General features: G+C 35.0%; 5 protein-coding genes across 16 annotated transcripts in view; 3 read left to right on the top strand and 2 right to left on the bottom strand.

Moving 5' to 3' along the window:
- Cdk12 (Cyclin-dependent kinase 12) overlaps window positions 1–2,980 on the top strand; it is an 11,613-nt gene extending 8,633 nt beyond the window's left edge. For 2 of the 8 annotated variants that reach the window (XM_018030585.2, XM_018030584.2), the window contains exons 9-11: window positions 691–1,081; window positions 1,164–1,281; window positions 1,352–2,798. In XM_018030585.2, coding sequence (XP_017886074.1) covers window positions 691–1,081; window positions 1,164–1,281; window positions 1,352–1,608 — 766 coding nt within the window. In that variant the 3' untranslated portion in view covers window positions 1,609–2,798. Of the gene's footprint in view, window positions 1–690; window positions 1,082–1,163; window positions 1,282–1,351; window positions 2,799–2,881 lie in introns of those variants that run through there. The other 6 variants (XM_018030586.2, XR_003389639.1, XR_003389638.1 and 3 more) reach the window with 6 other exon arrangements.
- Window positions 2,976–5,569, top strand: LOC108628579 (uncharacterized). Of its 2 annotated transcripts, none has more exons than XM_018030593.2 (6): window positions 2,976–3,105; window positions 3,344–3,446; window positions 3,571–4,758; window positions 4,834–4,930; window positions 5,122–5,224; window positions 5,304–5,569. In XM_018030593.2, the coding sequence occupies exons 1-6, from the start codon at window positions 2,991–2,993 to the stop codon at window positions 5,354–5,356; spliced, it is 1,659 nt and encodes a 552-aa protein (XP_017886082.1). In that variant the 5' UTR covers window positions 2,976–2,990; the 3' UTR covers window positions 5,357–5,569. The 2 variants fall into 2 exon arrangements, with proteins under 2 accessions (XP_017886082.1, XP_017886083.1); XM_018030594.2 differs by lacking the exon at window positions 5,304–5,569 and adding an exon at window positions 5,030–5,041 and having other exon boundaries at window positions 5,122–5,213.
- A 181-nt stretch (window positions 5,570–5,750) lies between these two features.
- On the bottom strand, window positions 5,751–18,657 carry IA-2 (tyrosine phosphatase IA-2). 2 transcript variants are annotated; one of them, XM_018030591.2, is made up of 18 exons: window positions 18,441–18,657; window positions 16,550–16,642; window positions 12,873–12,926; window positions 12,711–12,771; window positions 12,287–12,418; window positions 12,116–12,203; window positions 11,282–12,050; window positions 11,045–11,218; window positions 10,927–10,973; window positions 10,559–10,720; window positions 10,366–10,492; window positions 10,219–10,286; window positions 9,356–9,733; window positions 9,033–9,254; window positions 8,913–8,918; window positions 8,107–8,471; window positions 7,960–8,013; window positions 5,751–7,886 (listed from the first exon to the last, which is right to left on the bottom strand). In XM_018030591.2, the coding sequence occupies exons 2-18, from the start codon at window positions 16,632–16,634 to the stop codon at window positions 7,619–7,621; spliced, it is 3,060 nt and encodes a 1,019-aa protein (XP_017886080.1). In that variant the 5' UTR covers window positions 16,635–16,642; window positions 18,441–18,657; the 3' UTR covers window positions 5,751–7,618. The 2 variants fall into 2 exon arrangements, with proteins under 2 accessions (XP_017886080.1, XP_017886079.1); XM_018030590.2 differs by lacking the exon at window positions 8,913–8,918.
- Window positions 18,658–20,152: 1,495 nt separating this feature from the next.
- LOC108628623 (dnaJ homolog subfamily C member 28) lies at window positions 20,153–22,000 on the top strand. 3 transcript variants are annotated; one of them, XM_026816593.1, is made up of 6 exons: window positions 20,153–20,373; window positions 20,462–20,606; window positions 20,721–20,852; window positions 20,924–21,016; window positions 21,081–21,434; window positions 21,492–22,000. In XM_026816593.1, exons 2-6 carry the CDS (start codon window positions 20,508–20,510, stop codon window positions 21,888–21,890), a joined length of 1,077 nt encoding a protein of 358 aa, XP_026672394.1. In that variant the 5' UTR covers window positions 20,153–20,373; window positions 20,462–20,507; the 3' UTR covers window positions 21,891–22,000. The 3 variants fall into 3 exon arrangements, with proteins under 3 accessions (XP_026672394.1, XP_026672395.1, XP_026672393.1); XM_026816594.1 differs by having other exon boundaries at window positions 20,446–20,606; XM_026816592.1 differs by having other exon boundaries at window positions 20,153–20,606.
- Gart (trifunctional purine biosynthetic protein adenosine-3 Gart) overlaps window positions 21,911–23,783 on the bottom strand; it is a 6,199-nt gene continuing 4,326 nt past the window's right edge. The window contains exons 15-17 of the mRNA XM_018030541.2: window positions 22,634–22,902; window positions 22,300–22,557; window positions 21,911–22,204 (exon numbers count right to left, since the gene is read on the bottom strand). Of these exons, the coding sequence (XP_017886030.1) occupies window positions 22,019–22,204; window positions 22,300–22,557; window positions 22,634–22,902 (713 nt within the window). The 3' untranslated portion in view covers window positions 21,911–22,018. The remainder of the gene's footprint in view (window positions 22,205–22,299; window positions 22,558–22,633; window positions 22,903–23,783) is intronic.

Genomic DNA, 23,783 nt, shown 5'->3' with positions numbered 1-23,783 from the left:
GTCTCGTGCAAAAAAAAGGTTGAAGAAGAAAATATTCAACGATCGCATTATAATTTAGTATTTGTAGGATCCCTCGTAAAATTGTTTTTGTTATATTTATTCACTTATAAAGATATATAAGTGATAAGTAAGCAATGAAAATGAATTGTGAAAAATAAAATTTTGCGGAATACAAATAAAGTCTGATACGCTGTGCCTATTAAATTGCATGTATATTATCCATATGAAATATTGATCTGTCAATTGCTTTTTTCGTATGCACGTTTATAAAATACTCTCTTTTGCATGATTTCTACATATTAACTTTATCAAATAATTGTTACTGTTAAATATTTGTATTTTAATATTCATCCTTGATAATATTTGTGCAAGATTTTATTCAATATTATTTTTGTTTCTGTTATCCTACATAACACTAACTAATACATGTAACTAACTAACATTTTTAAATTTAGCTAATATACATTGCAGAGCATAACATTAGTAATGTTTAACATTTTCTGCTATAAGTTCCTGCTACTCATACTTACTACTAAGTACACTTACTAATTACTTGGGTTTCTAATATTGAAGTATGTGTTTTACATTTAATTGATTCATCTTTATGTAACATTTTGATAGAATGTTATGTTTATGTTGTGTTGTTTTTCATTTTATACTTTCTGTAACATGCTGACAACTTGATTTCAGGTCTTCCAAACGGTTAAAATTGGAAGCAGGTTACAATTCTCATCCAAATCGTCTTGGTCCGGATTCTCATTATGGGGGAGATAACATGTTCAACCAAAATAGACCTTACATGGTCTCATCGCCGTCGTATTATTACACTAGTCCGCCTCCCGTTACGCCGAGGCCCAAGGGAGACACTGGCAGACCTTACATGGTCTCATCACCATCATATTTCTATGTTAGTCCACCACCTGTTACACCGCGACCCAAGGGAGATACTGGCCCTCATAATATGTCGGAGTTATGCGCTGAAGATAGTCTTGTTCGAAAATTAAGTGCCCTCACAAATGCGTTAAACCAGGGAAAACCAATTCGCGTCGAAGATCTGATGTCACTTCGAACAGATAATGAAGTACATACTTTAGACCATACTTAATATAACAATCTATACTTACTATAAAAACTGACAATATTATTGACTACTTCGATTACAGAGTGACCCAAAAGTAATACAGTTGTTAGGAGAGTTACACGCTGAACTTCGACTTACTGCAAATTCAAGATCAAGTGGAGCAGAGTCTCATATGTCTGCATTGAATCCACCACCTTTAGGTAAGTTTCACTATCTTCCTCCTTCCATTATATTAACGACGTATCAGTGTGCTACATCTAATTTTTATAGACTCGGATACAGCTCAGTCAGGAAAGTTTGACGCTTATGCAGTTTATGCTGGTGACGATGCAATGAGCTCTGGAAGATGGTCACAAGTGGCAACGGCTGGTGTTCGCAGTGCATTACTAGCGCTCATGTCGCGCTACGGTTTGGAGACTTGCAATCCTTCCCCTGTTATCACCCGACCCCCAGGTAAACCAACATCCAACCTAACGCAGAACCTATTCCTGCCCTCAACTTCCTCTCAGTCAGCATTCAGCTCATAATGATTTGTATATACATACATAATATAACTCTTTACAGCATTCTAAGCTACATATTTCTGTATAAAATTGGGAAAGGTCTAAATTACTATTTTTTAAATTAACTAGGCATGGAGGTACAACTGCATCCAAGTTGTTTATAGACTCTGCTATCTGTTCATGACTGTAAGTGCACATTCGGAACATACTTGTATATAATTGATGTATTATTAAGGTGTGACCAGCTACTTATTACAATACTTGTATCTTTAATAATATCAACGTGCTCCTTATAGTGCAAATTTATGCTATATACAAAATAAGAGTCTTAAAATTTCACTATTTTTCTTTTTAATTTCTTCAAGAGTAAAATTATATTTAGTATTGAAGATATCTAATCTTTATGTGCACATATATGAGAGCACACATATACATATTGTATGTACATTTGAAAGAAGTTTGATGTACACAGATATTTTTATCTGTTTCAATAGTACGATTTCTTTTTGAAGTATTTAGCATTTATTATATACAGTTCTATGTCAAGCAATGTAGTTTATTATCATGAATGAATTTATTAAAACAGAAAAAAGAAAAAACAGAATGAACGTGAAAAGAAATTTAAATCTGATATATTTTAGATGTTTATTTGTTGCATACGTCTTATTTTTTTATGTACACTGTTAAATAATTAATTTATTGTGGAAATATTTACGGGATGTAATGTACATAACGATATTATTGACGATATAATAAAGAGATAAGAGTATACTTAATACATACTAGGCTTTTTTAGGATGAGAGAGTTAATATAATTCGTCATAAATTTACAGTAGCGAAGATTATGAGTATGTGATGAGATGGTAATTACTTGTTCAGTTACGATGAATAACTTCTGCTTGGTTAGGCACAACATCACGTCCAATAACTTTCTTCTTATGAGAAAACTCAAGATTTTCGAAACAATTTTCGTAATAAAAGTAGGATAGGGTAAGATTAACACAATTTTCACGAACGTTTCAGATTGAAGTGATTCCATGTGAAACACTGCGAAAATGAGGTTAGGACTTGTGCTTCTATACTGGCCAATACCGGCAAGCTGTATACAATGTGTGACAATATGATGGCGATTATTTGTGCGACTGCGGTTTTGACGAGAAACTGGCGACACGCTGTATAGTTTAGTGAAGTGATCAATGCAACGGAATGCAATCGTAAGAATGAAAATAATAAATTGTTTATTTTGTTGAGTTTATTCGAATTTATACTCAGTGTGATAATAATATAATGCAATAAGAAAGAAAATAAATGCAACGAATTGATCAACAACGGCAAGAGTGAGAAAAGGGCAGGGTACCGAATTGTTTGACAAAATAAATACCTAACCTACCTCGTTCATCGTTTTAATGATGGTTCTATTAGACGTTTTGCAATTTAATTATTACGTAGACAATGAAATCGCGCGGAATGATATGAAGAATTTCGCCGAGATGCTTGGAAAAACATTCAATCAGTATAAAAGTAAGTATACACAAATCTTATATTTCTGTGTTCAGCACATTTTTTATTCATTTATCTCTCATATTTATGATGGTTACCTTTTGAAAAACAAGGAATTACTTGTTCTCTTTTTTTAATTGATCGGTTATAATTATGTTATTTTTTATCTTATCATATTTACATCTTTATTAGTTTTTTAAAAGGACTAAAGAAATTTGGTGATTTACATGATTTAAACAGTAACTTTTTATGGTTGCAGAATTATGGAATGAGTATTTAAAATTGCGGAAACACTGTGAAGATGCAGATTTCAAAATTCCATTTCAATTGTTGGAACCTGACAATTGTAACATTAATGCTATGTAAGTTCTATCTTAAATTGCAGACATGATCATTTCTCTTATATGTACATATATTATAAATATGTTAATAATATTCTATGCATTTAGCAATAATTTGCAAGTCAATTTATTTTTTACATTTCAGTATCACATCTGACATGAGTCAAGTACCAAGTGAACATACAGAGGCGTCTATACCTTTATGTGAAAATGTTCCTAATAGTGCCAGTTCAGCAGTAAATCCATATGTCGATGTTCAATCTGAGAATGATAATTCAAAGCAGAAACAAAAAGATGAATTACTGAAAAGCCCTATACTCACAAAGAAACATGATAAGCAGAACAATTTCAATACAAACGATCCTGTGTCGATAAATCTTGAGAAAAATATGGCACATTCACCTTCACTCGTAAACGATGTTTCTATTTTATATGATACTACTAAAGGAAACATATACAATGAAAAGGAAGAGAAAGACAATTCAGTTATTAATGACAGTATTGATCAGATTGAATGTACGCCTATTTCCAAAATGTCAAAAAAGTTGGGAGTTAGTAAATTATATAATGTCGACACTACAGTATTACAAAATGGCAAGAAACTAAGACAGTCAACGCTTGTGATGCTTCAGGATAAGCAATTTGTAAATACTGCAGATGATAAAATGTACAATAAATCAGAATGTTTGAATTGGCGTGTATCACCTAAGAGAAATGAGAAATTAAATAAGAGTGGATCTCTAGAAGAAGAAATAGTACAAAGAAGTCCAAGTAAAAACATGAAATCCCAATTTAAAATGAGAAGTTTACAACTTAAGAGGAAGTTTACTGATGTAAAAGCAAATAATAAGTCTGATTCATTTAGAGACAAAAGCAATAGTGAGAACAAGCTATCTACGAGTGAAATTAACAACTTTAAATATGATCAGTATCCATCCAATACAAATGCCTTCAAACAGAAAACTAATTCTTGTAGTAAAGCTATTGGAAAAAGCAATAATACTCCTTTGAATTCCCGTGCTTTTTCGAATGCTGAGAATTTAGGAGCCCCAGTACAAGAAATTAAAAAAGAGATTATTACCCAAATGGAAGAAAAGGAAATTAAAAGAGAAGTTATTACTCAAAAAGAAAAAAATATATGTTCAGATTTACCTACTCAAATGCCGAATGCCAGTTCTTCGCAGAATGATGAAACCTATTTTGATATAGAACAAGTTAAAAACCTTAACTGTAATAAAAATGTATCAGAAGACATTAAAAACAATAAAAGCAACCAGAAAATGTTATTGAATTCTCCACCAGTAAAAAAGAGACAAATAAGTAAATTTGATATGTAAGTATTGCTTTTATATATGAAAAATATCTTTCATACAATATTCGTATATTAAATATAGTATATTCATTTAAGCTTTCCTGACAAAGAAGACGTATGTTATGACAAAGTACCAAAAAAGAAATCAGAAAGGGAAAAACTGAATGGTATTACTTGTTGGGAATGTAAACAGGTATTTATTAATTTTAATTTATGTTATATTAAAAATACACGCACTAATATGTGAAGTAGTATTAATTATTATTTCCCACTTATTAATGCTGCACTACAGATGAATTGAATTGTAAGCTCACTGTTAATATGTCGTTTACTACATTATATATAAAATAAGCTCTTAATGATTCCAATAAACTCTTGTTTTAGTATTATGAGGGTCTTGGACTTTCAGAAGAAGAAATACAAGCAAAGAAAAATCAATGTTCTCGACATAGAAGTTTTTTCCCACAAACATCCGATACGCCCGAAGGTATATAAGTTAATTAATATCGCACATTTTATATTAAAGAAGGCATGCTTAAATTTTTATGAATTCCAATTTGTTTCAGGATTTTGGAATCATCTGTTTCCTGACACCTTATCCCATACGTATGCAGAATGAAGTGTTGATGTACCTTATCCTCTACGTACGCAGAATGAAATGCTGGTACACGTATTATATTACCTCATAAATAATTGTTGAGTACAAGAATTTTTATTTTATAAATTAAATTAGTACTGAATAATGTACATAATTAACTAGAATTGTATGGACATTGTCCTTAATTGTAAGATTTATAATTTGTACAAAAAATAAATTTGAGGAACAATAACACTCTGTATATCATGATTTGAACATAGAGTGATTTATTATATTATAACACATATAGTATTACATTTCGAGTAACATAGTATAGATTTATATATATTTTATTTTATATAGACTCATCCCTCTTTTTGCATAAAAATATAGAATCTTCCATATGAATCTGCTAAAAAGATCAATAAAACTTATCTCTTGGTCAAGCAAACTTTCACATTGAGTTCACAGTTGTGATATCACTTGTATTGATTCACCAAAAAAATATAAACTATAATAATTAATGGTTCTATAACTCTCTTACACGCATAGAATGATAGGATTTTCAGAAATGGAAGCAATTTATGTTATCTAGTACTGTATGTTATATATTGGTTTTTGTTTATCATTTATTTGTAGTACTCGATGAATTCATGATTGTTTAATAAGTCCCGATAATTAGTAATGCAAATAATTTAGAATAAAGGAAAACATTAATATTCAATAATCGTACTGCACAACGAAGAAGAAAAAACGAAATCTTGTATGTAACTTCTGTTCATCCTGTAGGAGGCTGGATCTACAGAACGAATAGCGTCACATTTTTAAGGTAAATTATCATGATACTTCCATTTATAGCTTGTCACACGATAATTTATGCAAACATATATATATTCATATATTTTTCTTTTATCACCTATAACATCATTGTTACGATATTAGTGATTCATTAAACGTACCGTTCACAGAGCATGTTCATGATGACACTTCCGTGTGATAATCAAAACATTAAATTTACGTTACGCGGTTGTTGACTTTTTAGATTTGGCCCCTCACTTCACTATTGGAAAATGCGATTAACACACGTGAAATGAGGCGCACGAAAAAATTTAGGATACTGAGATGTTTATTTCACATCGATTAAACGTTATTCTAACAATTCACTCTTGTTTCGACATTTACTTAACTAATAGCGCGAACGTGAATACTGTGCAGCTCGATCATCTCTTTTCATCTTTTGATACGCGTAGAAAAAAGATTGAAAAATAGTGTGCTCATCGCGACTCTTTCACATGAAACTTTTACATGTAACGTTTGATAAAATTTTATTTCACGGAAGCAACGATCATAGCCGTCCATTAAAAATCCACACGTTCTGGGACACGTAACAGTAGGTAGTATAAAAATTCTGATCTCAATCTCTAAAAGTGATTTCAGCTCTCGCGTACTTAACGTAAAAATTTCATTCAAATTTTTTTGTATCAAATCTATGCGTTCAAATTAATTTAATAAAATAGATAGATCAATCCAAATCGTAATTCGTGTGAACTCCAACGTTTGTACGCTTGATAGAATTGACTGGGCAGATAGAGATACATGTTATCCCACAATATATTTCGATATTTTATTTAAAGCTATTGTAAAGCACGTTAGTGGAGATTATCCATGGGACAAAGCAACGTATGCAAATGAAATGGTACAAAACTATTTTGGAGACTGAGCAACATAATTGAAGACAAGCACATCCGTTTCACAAATATCATTTTAGAATCGATAAAATCGCTACAAAGATTACTTTAAGAGCTAAATTTACAAGAACACAAGAGAAATAATATTATTAGCACATATTTTAGAAGTCCATCAGGTGCATAGCTCAGTCTTTCGAATCTGTACATGAACCTGACTATCCAACTAGGCCGTAGTCAAACGAGACGCAATAACAAATATCACACGAGACAGCTGGTGTATAAAATAATTATTTGGCAATGTATTTAACTTCGTAATTTAAGATAAATTGAACTTTTTAATCTTAATACATAAGCTCAAATATTTACGAAGGAATGTAATAGTTCAAACTAAAGCTCTCGTCGAATGTTAGATACATGAGATAAATCGCGGATCATGTCCAAAAGTATTTTAGAAGGAGACAGTTCCAGGAAACAAAAGAGTTGCATAGTAATTTTAGATCTGTAGTACGACAACGGTTAACTAGAAACGTTTGGCCATTTTTTTACCACGGGTAGAATGCAATCAGATACTTTGCCCCTGCTCGCCGCGACTGCAGTTTCTAGTTCGAATGAGACCTTACTGACCTTCCTTCGACGTTGAATCGTTTCCTGGAGGAGGAGATTTCTCTGCGGGGGGTGCGGGTAAAGCCTTTAGGATCGCGTGTACTTCTTCCGCCACGGCCATGAGAACGAATTTAAATTGTTGCTTCGTTCCAACCATGTTCGGTCTTTGATCTCTTATATGTTCTAACGTAGCCGCGATGTCGATTTCCTTCGCGCCTTTCATCATACGATTCAAGACCATGTCGATCAAGCAATAAGTACCAGTGCGTCCAGCACCATCACTGTAACAATAAATGTTTTAAATACAACTTCGTCAATTTTAAATCAATTATGCTTATAGAGTATGTATTTTACCTGCAATGTACGACTATCGGACATGATCTGCCCTTGTAAGATTTGTTGATTTTTCTAAAAAAAAATTGCATCATATCAAATAAAAGTGTGATGTATCCAATAAAAACAAATGCAAGCATCTTCTGAATTTATGATAAACATAATTACCGTCGGAATTCGAGAAGAGCCTTCGTGGAATGCGGTACGTCGTTTTCGGGCCAGGACATGAAGTGGAATTGCGTTACAGTCCTTGTCTCGCCAGTACGCAGATTCTTCAAGTAGAACGAACGTACCAGATAATCGTCGCACCAGAAGTGTTCGGATACGAGGTGCACTTCATAAATGTAGTACAATTCAGATCCTTCTTCGGGCCAGTAACGATGACACATGGCAACCCCTTCCTCAGTAAGTCTAGTTAGCATAACGATTACCACGCTGCCCTGTTCCCAAACCAGCTGCCAAAAATCGTCCGTCGTGTGCGGCAGCGGGCCTTGGGTAGCAATGTAAGCTGGGTTTCGAGGATCGTGATCCGTCTAAAAAAAAGAGCAAGATTCGTACGAAACAGTCGACTCTATATACCTAGTACAGACAATGGAGACTTTATATTCGAATTTAAAACAATTTGCCAGTTCAAGTAGGAACTTCCAAAAACTATTTCTAAGTCTGTACTAGGAATTCAGGTTTGGAAGCAAGTCACACGGCTTAAGTGTAGAGCAAGCAAGTTTGTTGTTCCCATAAACTGTGCATCTCTTGTAATGATTATTTGCGTCTTGCGTTCGTCGATATATTGAAGCCATCATGTCGGGATTGAGCTATCAACTAAACTATATGTATAATGCCCTTAACGAAAGTCTACTGTATATAAGAACTTAATTAAATCATGCTCCATTATTTGCAGTTAATGTTACTCTACGCGGAAGCGTTTTTAAATGAAGCATCGCTTTCTCATTTATCATGCTCGTCGTGTGACTTACCGATCTCTATTTTCCATTTTTCAACGATTTTACAATAAAAATCATACGCATGGATTATTTCACCCTGCATTTATATTCACCGTTAAGAAATCGCGAATCGTGTGAGCATAGAACACTTACGATCGTGGAGGCGTTAATATAGTCGGAGTTATTGGCATTAGCGAGATCGTTTAATATCACCCTGCAGTGGTCATAAGGGATCGCAGCACCGGTGCGATTACGCTTCGCGTTCGCCTCACTTTCCGCGATTTCCGTCGAGCATGGGTCCACTTCGTATGCGCACAACGCTGCCCATTCTTGATCCAAACGATCCTTATTCTTCAAATGATCCTCCATATAGCTCTGAGCAGATACATAGACAGTATTTGCAGAGATGTATAACAGTACTGTTTCTATTCCCGGCAGAGTCCTCCAATATTAAACTAAATCTTATGTCAACTTACTAGAACCATTTTCCCAGTTGATATGTCCATGTTCGAAAGAGCGGGTTCTTCACCCCAAGAGGATGTACTAGACCGATTCGAGCGCACGGTATTAGACTCGCTTTCTCTGCTCAAGCTAGTGATTCGCGGGGATTCCGGTTTGTCCGATTGTTTGGCATGCATCCTTGCTCTGCATAGGTCCTGATAGTCCTTCGAAGCTTCCGGGTCAGTGGCTAATCCCGCCAACTTGGCTCGGGATTTCGCGTGCCGACGAGCGATTAGTAGAGTGATCACCGCAGCTGCAGTCGCAGCTGCGACTCCTGCACCCACGATGACACCAAACACACCTGAGCTCATCTCGGTTTTTCTAACGACTTCTAATGTTGCCGGTAATTTGATCTTTAAACGGGAAAAATATGTTATTTTTTGTTAGATAAACAATTCGTTTTTATTCGAATGCACTGTTCAATTTTTCCTGGCCCATTCTTATCATTCAGTTTTATTATGATCAAAAGCATTTAGGGAAAGAGATGATTAAAATAATTAGAACAGGGGTGACGAACTGGTGGTTCGCGATCCATTTACGGCTCTTGTCCTTATTCTACTCTTCTCCCCGGCCTTGCGACGGCACAGAGGCAAGAGCGAGTCTCCGCGATAACTAGGATTTAATTTCATGTTTTATTCTTAATAGATGAGATCTGCTGTTTATTGTCAGCTCTAGCTGGTAAAGAACTGCTTAACTGGTAGTGGGATAACTGCGGCGTCACCCCTGAATTAGAGCATTATGGAGAATTCTAATTGTGAATGTTTCTCTATTGTTGCAATCTTGTAATCATTTTGATCAGTGCAGATTAATTGTATTCTAAAGACGTTTTAAGATGAACCTTGTCACCTATGCCTGCACGAATCACCTCGACACCCAAAGTTTCTTTAAGTTGTCCGCGTATGTTGTCTAAAACAATATAATTCAATCCACTAGTAATGATCTGTCATACGCGTTCTATCATTCGTTAACAGATTAAAATAATCACCTATGTTGCTGACTACGTCTGTAGCATTGTAATCTTTATTATTTTTCACGACTTTGAATGTCACTTCTGCTAGACCGACTCGGACGTCTTTTAACGATCCAGGTGTTAATCCCAATAATTTACCAATCTAGAGAGATCATAAATATTTAATTTCCTGTTGAGAGAAATGTATTGATTTATGAATAATAATTACCTCCTTCACTACGTGTTCTCCCTCGGACCACGTATGAAATTCATGATTAAAAAATTCCACGTAAACGTGATCCAAATCGACGTTGTTATAAAACTTTAAAGTATCCATATGCTGACCGGTTCCCACCTCCTTTTTCACGTGTGGTGCGAGTAGAACATCATTCTACAAATTATGATGGTATTATTAGAATAGTTCGACGTAATATATTGGTATTTCCCCTGCCCGTAGATCCATGTGATAAACAGGTCCGGGCAGAAGATCCAACCACAATTTAGTGAGGCCCACCGCCGGCGAGTTCCGTATTTATGGTGTAATGAAAGCATTCCCCACCTCCCTCAAAAAAAAAGAAAGATTGTATTGGTACTTACATCTTGCTCAGTTTCGACTGAATCAGAATGCATTTCGTTTTCCGGATCTATAAAAATATTTGGTGCAGTAGATTACTTACGCGAATTGTTAATACTATTAGGTGATAGAATCATTTACCAGCTGGGGATGAAGTTTTGAACGCATAATTATTCGTCGAAAACTGTGGGCCTGGTTTTTTCACATCCAAACGTTCTCGTCGTTTGAAACCGCTGAATCCACGGCTCCGAAGGAAGTCGTTCAGATCGTCAAATCGAATAGTATCATCGTCAAAAAAATTGTCATAGGCTTTCTCTGTGACAAAAATTAAATTCCCTGATCTGCTAAATTAGACAGTGATCGAAAGCAAATACTTACCGTTGTCATCGACGTTAGACTTATCATCAGCAGCTGGGACAAGTCCTCCTTCAGTGTAAATCCCATTTTCCATCGGGGAACTATCCTTCTGAAGCAATTCATCTTCCTTTTTCGTATCATCGTAATCATTTCTATCATAATTATTCTCCAGGTTGCGTTTCACGTTATCCAGAAGAAACTCATTCTTCTCCGTTAGCTCGGCAAATTTTCTAGGCTTGTACTTCCTCGAGAAGGCCTTCTCGTAATCGACATCAAGATCCTCCCTCGGTTCGTCCTTTTTATCAAGATAATCATCATCAGATTTGTCGTTCACTAAAAAATCCAGATCGTCCACATTTAGAGCATCTCTGGGATCCGAATCATGAAGTTCCTTCGATAGCGTCTCCTCTTCTAAGATGTTCTTAAGTGACTTCAACGCGTCGTCTTCGTAATCCTGTAGATCGTACGGTTGTCTTCGAGTCCGATAGAGCTTCTCGTCAGGTTCGTCAAAACTCAAACGAGCTTTGCGCGAATCACCTTCCTCGTAGCTTCCCTCTTTTGTTAAAGAGTTGTGTTCGTTGTAAGAATTCGGATTGTACATTGGCCTGTAGAATTGGGGTTCGTTCTCTTCTGATTGTTTCTTGTACAGTGATTGAGAGGAATCGTCGTCGTAAAATGAGTCGCGTAAGTACTGTTCTCGCGTGCTCGGAGGGTAGTACAACTCGTTGGCGAATTGACTGTTAAATTTTCCATTGTTCGGTGTAAACTTCACTACAGCTATTGTAGGTACCTTGAAGGGAAAATTTTCTTCTAAAATTCTGTAAATATGCTTAATTTCGTTGCAAACGTACTTACTCGATCGATTGCCTGATCGATTTCTTTTTTGTTCTCAAAATGCGTACTTTGTGTCAAATCCTGACAAAGTCGAAGATCGTAAGTTTCACTAAAAAAGAAACCCATTCTTTTTTACTTTTATTCAGGCTAAGCTGACAAGACTATAAGTTACATGTTTGCTTGTAATCGTACCCGTGGCGCAAATTGTACAGGGACGTTTTCATGACACATTGCGTGTAAGGATGAGACCATTTGTATCCGTCAATTTGCAACTTCTCTAATTGCAGTCTTAGTAACTCCAGTTCGTCGATGTTAAAGTTATATCTGTAAGTGGAACGAAAAACGACCAGCGCCGGTTGAATCTAATCGAATTGTATTGTTAGTGAAGTTTACGGACGTAGTATTAACTGATTTTGTTCTAGAAAATAGCAGTTCGCACTTTATTTCTGCGGCAGGGGGAAGCTCAAGTAGTATGGCCACTTTATGGTCAGACGTTAAACGAGAACTACTGTCGTAAAGTTCAGCATCAATTATATGTCTCTGTTGTATTGAAGTAGTCGCAACTTTTTATCGATGCAGTTTTCTTTTTGTAAAAAGATTGAGTTAGTACACTCACTGATAATAATCTTCACCGCTCATATCAGCGTACGACGGTAGACATCTGCCGAACGCCAGGTCTGAAATATTCACACGAGAAATTTTAGCATTTAGCTTTATTCGTATCAGAAGAGAGATATTGATTACAAAGAGAATATCGAATTGTTCAATTAACAATTACCATTGTAACATGTTTCCGTTCGGGGATCGCAGAGGCTCTTGCTGAACAGACACCCTGAAACGAATTTACACAGGTCTGTCAAGAGATAACTGATAGGACCTTGTTTAATAATTATCTCAATTATAGCAACTGTAATTATTTTTCTCTGAAGTTGACGCGATTTGAAGTTTTATAACAAATTAAATATTTCTGCTTCATTTCATATTTATAAGTATCTCTTTCCGCGAATTATATTAATTAACGTCGACGGAATTTAATTTTATGACGGCACTGCGAATTACTGCGTTTCGTTATTATTTCTATTTATGATAGATTGACGTAAATGTTCCACGTCACAATCGTGTGGCCAATTTCCCGTTACATGTTTTCCAAGCTGAGGTCGCTAATTAGAATACCACAGTGCACTTTCCACTTTCATCGGCCACCGTTACGTAATCCTCGATTGATGAGCAATCGAACAAAAACTTCGCATGCCATCGTTAGTATTACACGTTCATAAGCGGATTAAGATATGTGTAGATCCAGCACGTTCCTACTTAAGCTTTTCTATAATCTGCATTTAAATAGATTCTATTCTACGAAATCGGTAAATACATAAGAGCAGAGAAGTTCATTTACTGTCTGTGAATTTGTACATACTTAAGTTGGTCGTTCTCGAACATTTGGTTCGAAGAGAGGAAAGAGTTAAAATTTCCTCATCAGATAGGATCTTATTACTCCTCGAATGCTGGAACAGGCAGTCAGCGTTTCATTTCCTTTAGCCTTCGCTCCAGAATTGAGTTTCATTGAAAATACCATCACGTCAACTGTGATAACGCAACAATTTTGCATTCTTTGCTCAACAAACGCCACTTCAATCAGCGAACAATTTCAATTTCTCTAATCGTTTGTTTCTATTATAAGTCAATGTATGGAATTTATTGTCTTCTGATTATGAGAGTATTGATAAAAGCGAGAAAGGTTTTATTAAAATAAAAATTGCGTTGTTTATATAATTTATGACGTAACAGAAGCATCGAAATCCATCCATTGTTTAATTTTCCTCTTTGATTATTTGCTACAGTGAACAGATTAATCAAAAGTGATTCAATGGGCGCATACATAGACATAAACCGAATGTATTTATTACATAAATTGTCAATAAATCTTACAAAGCTATCAGTTTCAAAAGATGAAATAATTTCTTCATTGGAAAGGAGGGAAATGTCGCATTGTATAATTCTGCTTGGAGAATGGAACTGTACAGACAGTCAAGAATCCGGTATTTTTCAGAGGGTCATTGAAAAATCAATATGCGATTGTACATACACTCATAACTAAGCATTCAGTTTAAAGCTTTCGTTAGCTACTATTCTGCTCGTTATTTCTTCACTAATTACAGTCAACTGTCATTACTCATTATTAGTGGATTTTTTGTATTCAGTCGTCCTTAAATCACTTCAAATTATGAAAAACAATTAAATATGAAGAAGTACTTTTCGAGGTATAAACAAGTAATTTTATGTTTAAGTAGTGTGATCAATTGTTCAATTGAAGAAGAACAGTTATTATAAAACAAGACAATGAAATTCTTTTTTTTCTTGTGTAAGTAAAAAATATTAGGTAATATGTAATAACAATACAAAAAAATTAATAAAATAAGAAATGATTAAAGCATTTTCTACATATTTATGAAAAGTACGAAGTGCGTGCATTATTAAAAAGATAAGAGTTGTAACAAGCACGAAACGCAACTCAGGCATGGTTGAAGCGGCGCTATGAAAAAAATGCTGAAAGGAGAGGGTAGAGGTTGAAGAGACAGCTCAAGGGTCGTGCTTGTAGTAGGTGGAAACGAATCCAGGGCGAAAGGAGAGCCGGAGCGAGTTTGCAAAGGCGGTGGGCGCGTGGGATGTACGGCTCGATAATCGTCGAGGGCTCGTGGGCGAAAATCGAATGTTACCTTCCCATATTTTTTCGTCGATTAGAGGAACAACCAATTTTCAAGGTCACAAAGAGACAAAGCTGCTTCGATCTCAGCGAATCGATGATAGAAAATCGATAGCGACTTCGAATTTTTCAGTGAAACGCAACTGGTTGCACGGAAAGGGTTATCGAGAAACGATTTTAATTTCTATGTAGATAAAAAATTGCACTTTACTTCCCCTTTCGAACACACAACATCTCACAGTTTATTTCTCTAATTTATAATTTCTAGAGAAAGAAATTTGCCGATCTCTGAAAATGTTATATAGTTCATTTTTAATCTCTTAAAACTAAGTGCATTAGATTGAATTATTTCAAATACAGTATCATGTCATAACATATTTCGTCGTGTAGGATGTAATCTCATTTTACTATTCTTGTTTGATATAAAGAAAGTAAAGAGTAATATTGCAATATTTAAAGGAACTCGATAAATTCAATTTCCTTGTTCACGAGAAGAATTAAGCAGATGCAAAGCTTTGTACGTGCTTTTCCATCATATAAGCGGCTTTTTTATAGGCGATAAAAGAATGAACTGAATTGTTAATATTTATCGAAGATAACATTGTAACAAATTCATGTTAAATTTATCTCAACTGCCTCTTCGAAAAAATTCTTAATACCTTTAGTGAGAAGTCGATTTCTTCTAGCTGTTAATCAATAAGTCATTTTACACGCACGTACGAAAGTCTTATCTGAAATGTCACGATAGAATCTAATTGTAAGGGAAAAGACGCAAGGAAGGAAAAGAGAGCAACTAAACCTTCGCATGCAACAAGCTTAATTACCTTAATTGTAATAAGTTGCACGATTTTAAATGATTGCAATGCATATGAACTGAACGAAACAGATTTTTCATCATGTGTATGTAAAAGATAGAAAAGTCCTTCAGTTTCCATAGCACTGAATCCAGTGCTGCGAAGTATCCATCAGAAATATTTTTCATCTCCGTGGAACGGAAACGTGAGGGAAGGAGAAGCACGCTGACCGGAAAAATGAAATCTTCACGGAACTATCGATCACGGAGAAATAAAAGAATGTATTTCCATGGTTGCTCGAGTTTTTCTAACTCGAGTCTAAAATTAAGAATCCCTTTCCACTTTCATTCCGTCGCAGCTGTGCTTTAATGAAAAACGGTCCAACTGTGTTAATGATACTATTAATTTTTAAGTATAATAGAAGAGAAAAATCTGACGCACACTCATAAAATATCTTTATTACGTAATTTGCAGCATTTTTAATGCAATGCATGTTTCATGCGACTTAATACCATTTCATTTGTCGAGGTTTTATAGAATGGAAGTTGAGATTTTTAAAAATGTTTCCATTCTGCCAACTCTCGGTGCATGTTTTATGAATATTTTTTTAGACAACACGAATGTACTATGAACGTAATGTTTGCATTGAAATATACTGAAATGTTGAACTAATATCTTTTGTAAAAAGATTTTAAGCCAAAGAAAACATTGATTTTCAATTCTATAAATTTTATGAAATCACGAGAATATCGCAAGTTACTAAAGAGAAAATTTTACGTTAATAACATTTCATTGCTTCGATATTTCTCGAGTAGTCCTTTGCCTCGAGTGCCATTAGAACTTTGCCGTGGAGAGAATTCCGATTCCCACGTTCGAGGATTTCTAAGGCGATTTCTTTGAGTACTCAAGCCTATTCTGTCCCGATTGGTGGAATAATGGTAGATCTCTACTACTCACCGACATCTCCGTCACCCAGAATAACGTGATGGAGGATGAAGAGCACCAGCAGCTCCGAGCCTCCTCGCCACCGTTTACGGCACATGGATGTTCCTAGAATCCGATTTTATGTACTTTTTAAGGGCAAAAAAATGGGTAATACAAGAATTAGTAAACTTTTTTTATTTCAAATAATTCTTGCTCGTCCTTCGGTACAATTTAATACCAGCGCAATATTTAATGAGAAATTAACCATTCTTTAATCAACGTAGACTAATTAATATTATTTTAATCCCCGATTCGTAAATAAAATCATTAATATGCTCGACATAATACGCTAGATACAATAATTTATTTATTGATCTTATTATGAGACATCGAAGAGAAAGGTTGTTTGAAATATAAAAATGGTGAAGATTAACATATTGGTTCGGACAAGATACATATATATGTATAACTAGTTATTATGTCTTAGGTAGTAATTCTTGCCGACTCATTCTGTACATAGTCAATTTGTTTTTCCAGTTGTAATACATCCCTCTTTCCCTTAAGTTAACAAAGGTGAAAGGGTATTATCTCGAGAACATAAAGGAGAATAAATTAGAATAATGTATCTCGGATGGATTCAAGGATTGCGAAGAATCGTCCTTTTGAAATTCACAGCTCGTAGTTGATTACGTAGTTGTTTTCATTAAGTTCCTCTCGCTGTTATTGCTTTCACAGATTAGTTGCATTTTTAATGAAATGAAATAAACGAAGGAAAAAAGACAGAAAACACGTGAGAGATCACATTCTATCTATGTGCAACGATAGACTACTATTACTTTTTTCTCTAATTATCTGTCGTACTGCTGTTTCTCATTATTTAACTAAAATTCAAGTATCAGAAATTATGTAGACTTGCTTAATTACTTCGAGCAATTTAAAATTAGAGAATACTAACATTTAATTTTTAAACTGATTCTGTTTTTCGCGATCGCGTATTAAGTCGTTCATTTATCATCCCGCTAGCGACAATTACAAACGACGTCATTGACAGGAGAATATCGATTTTATAAATTGTTGTGAAGTGCAATCGCACAAAGTTCACACCTACGATTACGAATGTTCGATTGAAAACAGTTTGTGATAAGTGTTACACCATAGAAAAACGTACAAGCTGTTTGGGACACACGGTTCCTAACATACTTTGCTGCCGAGGTAATCAAATTACTCCTCTGGTCGAGGATATTTTCTCAAGCTTGTTAAACCCGTAATGAAGTGAAACAACGAACCCCATTCGGATGATCCAAAGAGCAACTTTACTATACCAATTTAATCAACTGTACAGAAACGCGTCAGGTAAAACGCAGCTTCGGAAAGGGTGCGGTACAACACCTTTGCGTAACGTCACGAGCTAAGTATGTTTACGCAATCACAATACCCACCCTTATAATCAAACGATGCTAAAGCGATGACAAAACAATTTGTCAAACTGTTATAGGAAAACAGCTTACCGAAGCGCAATGGTCCGGAAGTTAATCCTGAATAATGTACCTGCACTCGGATTTTAGCCTACTGACTGCAATAACTACTATCATCGCGTCTATTTACAGTAACAACTGGTACCTCGTCTTAACAAGAATCTTTTCCTTCTCACCCCGACTATTCCCTCTGTCTACTTGCAGACCCCTCAAGTCAATGGAAGGCAAGTTTAATTGCACATCTGTTACACTTGATTCTCAGCTAAATTCTCGTATCGTTCTACGTTTTTTACACAGGATCACGGAGATTCCGCGATGCACGAAGGCCACGTCCGATCATACAGTCGAAGCATCAGGTTGTAGTCACGTTTCCTCCCTCTCCCTCTCTGTCGGTCCGTGAACTTGCGCCTCACCGTCGCGGGGAAACGTGTCCCATAATTATTTCTTACCTGGGCGTGACTTTCTCCTATCAATCTCAGTACATCCTTGATGACGATTCCTCGACCGTTTGGTGGTGCGGTACCGGCGTGGCGCAGGAACAGGTGAACACGGGGATACGATCGCTCGCTCGACGGGATGGGAGATGAAACTCCGTTTAAACCATCTCCTCCTGTGCACGTCCTTTTGTGCCGCAGTAGTACCACCGACTGGAGTACTCTTTCACGAAGAACGAGCAGCAGGGCATGCGTTGGCCGCGGAATCGATTATGCCGCGCACATGCCGGCTGCCACACAACTAAGGATGAGAATAGTGATGGGACCAATACCCTTTTGGTACACCTGAACCTTGAAAACGCGCTACCCCCACGAATGTCGACTCCTGATGCATAGATGTTCGTGAAACTTGGACCGCTTTATTAATGGAATTTCGCGCAATATTACGGCTTGAAGAGTTGAAAGTCTCAGACGTAAAAAAGTATACACTTGGTTAATAATTATAAATTATAGATCATCGATTTAAGATAGATAATGTATAATGCTATTTGTATTATTATGAGTTAAAAATAACGGATGGTAAAAGGAAGAACGATAATAGAATTGACAATAGTATTAGCCGCGTTTATCTTATCCAAGCTGATATTCATTTGATGTTTCAGGTAATAATACATTCTCGCGTGTAACAGCAGAAACTTAACAATAACTTTGCTATGGATGAAGTTTGTTCCATTATTAGACACGCGAACATAATTACACATTACAAAGTTTGCTTAATAAACCAACAGAAATGGAAACCTTAAATATTTACAGAATTACGTACTTTAGCTGAGAGTCAAGCATTTTTTTTCATGCAATATCATTTAAAGCATAATATTATTAAACATCTACGATGTCTTATAATACATGATTGATCATGAGACTAATAAAATTCAAGTTTGGGATTATGTCAAATTTGTATAAAAAAGAACATAAGGTCGTTCCCATCGCTAGGAAGGAAACGAGAAGTGGAAAGGGGAAAAATAATATTGTGTACAATAAGAGAGAAATAGGAAGAGGTTTTCATGCAGCTCGCTATCAACCGACCGATGTCGCATGTTCTATAGCTTCTCTTCGATACGCCGAGAACTTCTAATTGAGATTTTAAAAGAGATTTTTTTTATAAAAAAACGTGAAATTGCGTGGTGCGAACGCCTGCGCAATTTCAACCCCTTTGGCATCGAGCACCTGTTGTTCATGAATTACGTCCCATGAAATAATTGATAATCGAAACCCTCCTGCGTAAATATTTCACAGTTGAAACAGAATATTAATTATGCGAATGTATTGATTACTTAATAGACTGATACACATTATACATATTTATTAGAAAGCTTGAAGAAAGGCCAATTAATTATATTAGAAGAGTATAGTCCATTTATAAAAGATTAATGTGTTTTCCCTTAACGAATTGCGGATTTATTCCATTTATTTGCTTAACATAATCGAGAATTACTTCTAATTAATAATTAATGTTAAATATTTAAGAAATGATGGTCATTCGACCAAAAATTGCTATTCGATTAGATATTATATATTCTCAGGTTGTGATTGGATTTTAATTAGATTTTCATTTATTTTCTACATTGAATTGTCACAGAAATAATTGAATCTGTCCTTCTTCCTTCTGACGGCGCCTTATATTTTAAATGGCACGACTAAAATATCCTCCTATGACAAACAGCTGATTTTGTCAATTACTATTCACGTGACGCTCAGTGTATTATATACACGTGCCTTTTTAAACGTCAATACAACGTTGCTTTTAATGCGAATTTCGAAAATTGGATTTATTTTGTAGCAATTGTATTGTTCTTACTATGTTTACAATATTCGACTTTCATCGAGAAGTGCATTTTGAGATAGTGTCATTCACCCGCAATACGTGTAACTATTGAGGATTTTAAATGTACGAATACAGGTTATTTCGATTGCATTTGCATAAATAGAATAGTTTATAATGTATATTATAACAATACAGTTAATTATGTAATCAGAAAACAAAGTATCGAAATCGTCGCAGTACACGTTTTCGTAAAAGTCATGCTAAAATTCACTCAGTGTTATCCAAAACTTAGATCATGTGTACCTTATTGGGAATTTATGATCATAAAAAGGTGTAAACATCGAAAAGATCTAAAGGTAGGTATAATAGATTCGCACTAGGATATTTATATATTCTTTATTTTCTAATTGTATATTCAACCGTATTTTTATCCGCATCAATTAAGTTATATAAACTTTATTGAATTTCAGAAATATTATCAGACATTAGAAGTCGCAGAGGACTGTGAGGATGAAACGTTAAGACTAGCATTTGTTTATCAAGTAAAAAAATTTCATCCAGACAGTGGTACATCAGAAGCTAATGCAGCTAAATTTACTGAGGCATGTTTTGTTTGGAATTGAAGAACATTCTTTCATAGCATAATGGATAATATGCATATCCTTTTTCACAGATTGAACATGCTTATAGACAGATTCGTAAAGCGAGAATGGAAGATAGAGAAAATAGTAAACACTTACCTGAGGTGGAGGAATTTGATATCAAAGTACGTAAATTTTTGTTAATTTAACTTGTTTTACTACTTCAACGTGTATACTTACTCTTTTTAGCATACAGCACCGCAGCATCGTCATTATTTGGTCTATAATGTAGGAATTGGGACACATAACAAACGACAAAAGTTGTATACGATCGAAAGAGCTCAGAAAGCGGTCGACAATGTATTAGAACATAGATTGAAAAAGTTGCAAGCCGAAGAGCGTAATAGTTTAATCGGGATAGACAAGCAGCGAGCGAAAGATATTAAAACGCGTTTCGGTATGGATCGTTTGGTAGAAGATCTGATTCAAGAAGCAATGAATAGAGGAGAATTTAAAGATTTAAAGGGAATGGGTAAACCATTAAAAGAGAATACAAATACTCGAAATCCGTATGTTGATTACGTTACGTACAAATTGAACGAGGTATGACTAGTGCAAGATAAAAACTTACAACAAATGACGCACGGAATTACATTGTAGGTACTGATAGAGAATGGATTTATTCCGGAGTGGATACAGCTATCCAAAGAAATTAATGAAGATACGGAGAATTTACGAAAGCAATTGACAAAAGCTCGTAATAATATAGGGCTTCTACCATTAAGTTATACCGACGAAAGGACTTGGAAAAATACTATAGAGGACTTAAAATCCACAACAAAACGAATAAATAGTAAAATCGATAAATACAACTTGTTGGTGCCCATACTTCAGAAACAGAAGCTTCATATTAAGCTAGATGACCTTGCGAATGAAGCACTTTCAGTGCCACCGCGCAAAAATGTTGTCGAGAATAATTCAAAGAATAGAGATACTGATTTTTCTGTTAACAAGGAACCAGATTTATTTCAAACAATATTTTCTATTTTTGGTAAATAATTCTTGTAGAAAATATATGATTTTCCAATGTAATCATTGTTTATATCTATTCTGTGATAGATCTAACACGTATGAAAATAGACTTAGAAAATATATGATACATCAAACAATTTTACCACTTATTCAACTTAATAATTCCATGTGATAGAATTATCTTCTTTTAAATGTATTCTTCCGGTAGCTAAATGTTTTAAAGCGAGTGGAAAAATACGATGCTCGACCGTTTTCACTCTCTCTTGAAGAGTTTCTACGGTGTCATCTGGGAAAACAGGTACAGTTGCTTGTTCGATAATTGCTCCGGCATCTATGTCAGCCTACAAATTATTTTTAAAACATTGTTGATGTATTCTCCAATGAAATATTTTTATATAAATTAACTATAATAAACTAAATTAAAAGTATAACATACCTCTACGAAGTGCACTGTACATCCTGAAATTCGAACTCCAGCTGCTAAGGCATCTTTATGTGCATGAGCACCTTTGAAAGATGGTAATAACGAAGGGTGTATATTTAATAAAGCGCCATGCCATCGATTTACAAAAGTATGCGACAAAATACGCATGAAACCAGCGAGACAAACTATTTCAACTTCAGCAGCATCGAGTTCAACATTCATTGCTGCATCAAATGCTTCTCTAGTGGAATAGTCGTTATGTTTGATCACCTGAGAGTTAAATATTATGAGACGATTAGAACATTAAAAGATAACACTATGAAAACAATATCACCAATAACATTACCACTGTCTTGATTCCAGCACTCTCGGCTCGCTTAAGTCCTTCAACGTTTGGTTTGTTAGATATTACTAAAACAATTTCTGCACCAATATGTTGCGAGGGATCTCTTGTTGCATCAATTAACGACTGCAAATTGGTCCCGCTACCAGATATTAAAACACCCACTCGCTTCAAAGGCTTGCTTAACTTTGTAACAATATACGGTATGTATCGTTTCATTCCTACTTCGAACGCTTCTTCAAAGTTTTTAACGTTTACTCTAAGTTGATGATCTATAACATTTAATGTCTACATAATGTATACACTGAATTTAATGAAAATAATATTGAATTCGTACCCATATAACTAGTCACATGTCCAATGACCACAGGATTCTCAGTTTGTAATTTAGCTAAAACGTCGTTCTTATTTTTCTCCGAGCAAATAAGAATAGCGCCAATGCCACAATTAAACGTTCTTAACATTTCCTCTTTATTAATTTCACCTACGAATAAAATAGATTACTTCGAAAAGAGGGATTGAATTAATTCGATTAATTATTTAAATTGTTGCCTTGCCTGTAGCCGCTAACCAACTAAAAATTGGCTGAATTTTCCACGTTGTCGCATCCAATGCCACTCCCATATTTTTCGGCAAAATTCTCGGTATATTTTCTGTAAGACCTCCTCCAGTAATGTGTGCAAATGCCTTTACTAAATTCGTTCGTAAAGCAGAAATTACAGCTTTTACATAAATTTTCGTTGGTTCCAATAATTCGTCACCTGTAAAATGTAAATAAAAAATATCTTTTCTTCATACAGAGCATGAAATAAATTATAATATATAGGATACTAAAATAGATTACCGATTGTGCGATTATTTTCTGAAAAAGGTGCAATGTCCGAATATTTTTTATCTGCTAATTTTAATATTTTTCGAACTAAACTAAATCCATTACTGTGAACGCCACTTGATGGAAGACCGATTATGATATCGCCTTCCTTTACATCATCCACGCGTGGAAGTAAATTGTTTCTTTCAACTGCACCCACAGCGAAACCTGCTAAATCATATTCTCCATTGGAATACATGTCAGGCATCTCTGCTGTTTCTCCTCCGATCTAAAAGAATTATTTACTTCCTATGTTCTTATCAAATTATTAATAGAATGAGA

The sequence above is a fragment of the Ceratina calcarata genome, unplaced genomic scaffold (genome assembly GCF_001652005.2).
Source record: "Ceratina calcarata isolate Rehan_Ccalc_2016 unplaced genomic scaffold, ASM165200v1 scaffold53, whole genome shotgun sequence".
NCBI lineage: Eukaryota > Metazoa > Arthropoda > Insecta > Hymenoptera > Apidae > Ceratina > Ceratina calcarata.
This window is presented reverse-complemented; position numbering and strand designations above follow the sequence as displayed.